The 5,000-nt window shown below is 37.5% G+C and overlaps 1 protein-coding gene across 1 annotated transcript in view; it reads left to right on the top strand.

Moving 5' to 3' along the window:
- The window catches only part of pcm (5'-3' exoribonuclease pacman), a 24,541-nt gene that overhangs the window by 11,572 nt on the left and 7,969 nt on the right, over nucleotides 1-5,000 (top strand). Inside the window, exons 11-14 of the mRNA XM_086545639.1 lie at nucleotides 97-217; nucleotides 442-608; nucleotides 2,063-2,244; nucleotides 2,522-2,711. Coding sequence (XP_086401765.1) covers nucleotides 97-217; nucleotides 442-608; nucleotides 2,063-2,244; nucleotides 2,522-2,711 — 660 coding nt within the window. The remainder of the gene's footprint in view (nucleotides 1-96; nucleotides 218-441; nucleotides 609-2,062; nucleotides 2,245-2,521; nucleotides 2,712-5,000) is intronic.

Raw genomic sequence — 5,000 nt, forward strand, 5'->3', positions numbered from 1 at the left:
AAAAGTTTTTGTTGGCTCATTCTATCATCTTGGATAGGGTTGGTTCATACTAGAAATAATGCAGTCCTTACATTATTTACAATTTCTTTGCAACAGGTGATTGAAATTGATCCAAGTCAAAAGGGAAGGATACGAGTGGCTATGACCGTGACAACAGAACCAAACCTTGAAGTTGTCAAACAGAAGGAAAGTCAACATGTTGAGAGATACATGACAGGTAGAGTAGATCAATAGTGATTTTGTAAATCCTTTTCTAAATCATTCTTTCTTTTCTTCTTTTACTTTTACTTTGGAATTTTCTTACCTTTTCTTTTTACACATACCAATTATTGTGATGATAATTCAATTTTGTCGTTAGCGAAATGTATGCTGGCTTTGTTTGAGAGATTCTGTAAGTATATATTGTGAGAGAAAAAATAATCTCTGATATTTGTTTTTCAGGGAGTCAGGCAGCACACAGAGCAGGTGTTTACAGTCAGCTGTTAGCAAGAATAACAGGGACTGTATTCTTAGCTCCACCTGTTGGTGATAACCCCATGGCAGAAATGGAAATAAGGAATAAATTGAACATAGGCCTCAACCTGAAGAACAATCGAAGAAATGAGGAAGTGAGTCAGCTGCATTTTTATTAAATGGATTTTTCAACTGGTATAAAGTTTAAGGAATGCATGTGATTGGTTATGTAACGTTCTCTTAGTAAGTTTAGTTAGTTAGTTAGTCATGCCCATTCTTTCCTGTTGGTGTCTGATATCAAGAATGTATATAAAAAATGCTGAAGTATAAATTTTACATGCTTTATCAAAATATACTTTTATTTTTTATGGTAATAATATAATAGATAAAGAATAGAAGAATTACATATCAAATTACAAAATTAAATAACATGCTGACTCCAAGTAGAAGTAGACAAAGGGTAGAAGTAAATGATATGACAATATATTTCAGTTTTTTATGTATTTGATCTAGTTGAGTTTTTTTTTTTCATGTGTGTGTGTTTGTATGTGTATTTGTATGTGAGCATTGTTCTATTGGTTATGGGACATCCATTTTCTTGTTTTGACCATAGCAGGAACCAGTGCCATCTGCTTGGCACACATGACAGGCTTTATTTCAAAGAGAGTGAGTGTCACACATGTTTAGAGGTTTCTTGATCTTTTTCATTCACTCAATACGATACAAGATTTTTTTTGTGCCTGTCAATTTTGGTGTTTTACTTTATTATGAGGCTTATATGTGCCATCTGACAGTCTCTCTCAGTATTGTTATTGACAAGCACTGTAGTAGAGAGTTCATATCAGCTCATGTTCTTTACACTCAGTCTAACAGATGTATTTCAGTTTCATGAGAGGACAAAAACTAAGTATATATTTTCGTATTTTTTAACTTCTGTAAGGAAATGGAAAAGAAATAATCATCTGAATATAAGGAAATGAGGAGATGGAGAAGAGGAAGGCAACCTGTGCTTATGCTTGCACATCCTACCTCGCTAATACTATTGAGCCAGAGGTTGGCATCTTGCTCTAAGTGTCCTCAATGCCAATTGTTTGAAACAACTGTTTAACCCATTCACGCCGGTTGACGTGATAGCACGTATTGTGGTTTTCGCGTCAGACGCCCTGGACGCGCTATGAGGGGAAGCCGCGCGCTCGGGTAGAGCGAGCGGGCAACCGAGGCTTCCGGCTTGTGCGCCCGAGAATCTCGAGGCGTTAGGCTTATGCGTTCGAGAACCCCGGTATTGCGAACGCGCAAAGCCGGAACTGCCCCGGCGTGAATGGGTTAAATGTTTGTTTGTGGTACCTTTGGTTTTCATTGGTGTAAATATCAATTTTTTATGTTACGTAATAGCAAAATTTGCCATGATTAGTGCCAAGTTGTCATTCCTCCCTCCCCCCATGCATTGCCTGTGCGTGTGTGATGGGGGAGTCCTTTTAAAATATTACCAATATGATGTGGTAAGAATGGTGTAATACATTTCATAATATTTAATTGCCTATACACTTCCAAACTATTGCAGAGAATATTCACGTACACTTCTGTTTATGATCTTTGTTTTCTCTTTTAGGTCATTGGATATACCCGCAAGATACAAGAACAAGATGAGCGTCCCATTTGGCTCTACTCAGACAAGGTTATAGCAGCCATCAGAGAGTACCAGGAAAAGTTTCCAGAAATTTTTGATTACATGTCGCATAATTCTGCACAGAGGGACATCTTCTATCAAAATGATGTATTCCCGGATAACTTGTAAGTTTAGATGATATCTTAGATGATTGATAGTAAGTTTGGATGATATCTTAGATGATTGATAATTTCAGCAGGAAGTTATGAGACATTGGGTTGAATAGTAAGATTTCAGATAATTGAACATATATGTGGCTGTAAATGTTATCATTTGTTTTATTATTGAGAAGATGTCTTTCGTTTTGCCATCACCTAGAATCAAGCAAACTGAACTTTTCTTTTAAGAAAAGTATCAAAATGTGCTCTTGAGTTTTGTGTGATCTCTGATTTCATGTTTCAGCAAGGAGCGTGTGGCAGAATTAACAACATGGCTGAAGAGTGCGGCTTTTGCAAAGGCTGAGAGACAGCCTTGTGGGACACAAGCCCTTGGAGAGACAATATGTCAACTGATCCTAGAAGAGGTTGATAAAGTATCTACAATCAGAGCCAAGGCTGTGAAGATGCAAGTGCGACCTCACCTTCTGTTTAAGGTAACCTCTTTTATTTACCAGATATACTGTTCCTGAAATAGGGAACAGGGAAATACTTTCTTTTTGTAGCTTAACCCATTCACGCCGTGGCTTATACTTGTGTAATACCACTCCCACTGGCTTGGTAACAAGCATGTGTTGAGACTAAGTTCGAGATCACTCACTCTTTAAGTGCTTTTTATACAAATGGAACTCCTATGATTATATACATATGTAATGATGTAAAACCTATGTTTTGAGGGAAATATCACAACATGATAGGATGTAATCTGGTGAGACAGAAATATTTGCATGATGTGATATCACGTAACCTGGCACCATTGTTCTAAGTACAAGGCTGTAGTTAGAATCTATTTGATATATTGAACAGAAGTTGCCAAACTTAGGATAGGACAGTAAGATATCATAACAAGACACTTGCATGCGTACACATACATAGATTCATGCTCATACAATAAATGCAGTTTCTTTTAAATTATGGCACAAATTCATAAAGAGGTGCTTACTACTGTGAGGTCATGATGTGTAAAATATTAGCCAGGTCAAAAAATCTTATAGTGATTACATTTTTCAATTATATGCTCTCGCCAGCCACCAGGCTGTTGTGGGTGGGTGGGTCATGGGCAGCAGCAGGAAGTCGCCTAACAAAAGAGCACTTCAGGTAGTTGAACTTCATTCTGAATTACTTGTGTCACTCATATGGGAAAGAATAAAACAATTCTGCACCATCTGAATATGATTTACATCAATTCACACTCATGATTGCTGTGGTTTTCTTAGTTGTTATAATGATGATTTGCTTAAATGGTTCATTCATGTGGTGCAGATACCAGTTTGCTGATAGATTTGGTCAATGTATTGTTGAAGGCTGACATTTTGCAAGGTTCTGTGAATTGAAAGGATGTAATGATGAGAGAGTGAAAGGTGTATCCAAGGATAATTTCTCCATAACAGAATATGAGATTGTTAGGAAATTAGGGTTGTAGATTACAAAACTATATGCAAAACAAGACCATCTCCCCATATTATATTAGAGATAGAAATTCTCCAAATATAAGGCAATAAACAACCAATACAGTATAGTCTCTTGATCCATTCGCGCCGGATAACGTGCTGACACGTTTCGTGGTTTTTGCGTCAGATGCCGGTGACGAGATATCTGGGCAATGCTGGCGCTCAGGGTGAGTGAGGGGTCAGCCCAGGCTCGCGGCTTGTGTGCCCGAGAATCTCGAGGCGTTAGGCTTATGCATTTGAAAACCCTGGCATTACGACCATTCAAAGCCGGAATTGCCCCGGCGTGAATGGGTTAAGGAACAGCTCAAGAAGTACTTAATACTTACGCTAGAACAACAGGAGTTCCTTCCCCTGGCACAGCAATACACTACTACATAGTAATGGGCAGTCTTGAAGGTGGCCCTTTTTGAAAAACTTATGCCTTCTGATAACTTGGAAGTGTTTCTTTTATATAAAGCCTTGGGATTTTCATTTGATATTTCATGACATTAAACCAGAACATATTGGGATTTTTTCTTTTCATCCTGCTGTGAATTGAATGACTTAACTTTCAAATGACTAGAGTTGATATATCATCTTATGGGGATTTGTTTAGTGCATTATCATATCAATACTGGTGCTCAAATCCTGAATACTTGATGAAATCAACAAGAGATGATGAGAACTCTCCAAACTCATCGTAACGAATATGATCAGCACTCATTGCTTTGTCAATGTATGCACAGTATTGTATTATGTTGCTTTGAAAAGGGATCTATACATTGATGTTTATGGTTTAAGTATATTAACCCTCTCTGGACGGGTGGTACACTTCTGTACCGTTCATTCAAAAGCCCAGTGGCCGGGCGGCACAATATTGTGCCAGCCATTTAATTGATTTAGGCCTAAGTGCTCGAAAGCCCCGGCATTGTGACATTCAAGGCTGGAATGCCCCCGTCGTGAGTGGGTTAATACATATATGTTTATGATATTTTTTTCTATCCTTTGCCTTTTGTGAATTGCATTTATATTTATGTTCTCTTTATTTTCTATTAATATTTTTGTTAGAAAATGCTTGAAATATGATTGTAATTTGTGTAAACATTAGGTATTTAAGACAGGGTTCTTCAGAATAATGGTTGCATCTCAGTAGTGGGCCGAACTGGTGATTGGTGGGTGTAAACACTCCTGATTATTGTACAATTTAGACATTCAATAGGATGGTTATAGGGTTGTAGATAAGCAAAATGGAATAGCATTGAGATCTCTCTCTCTCTTTTTTTATAAGCTCTAGTT

The sequence above is a fragment of the Penaeus japonicus genome, unplaced genomic scaffold (assembly GCF_977035675.1).
Source record: "Penaeus japonicus unplaced genomic scaffold, GWHDUDI00000001_assembly GWHDUDI00000002, whole genome shotgun sequence".
NCBI lineage: Eukaryota > Metazoa > Arthropoda > Malacostraca > Decapoda > Penaeidae > Penaeus > Penaeus japonicus.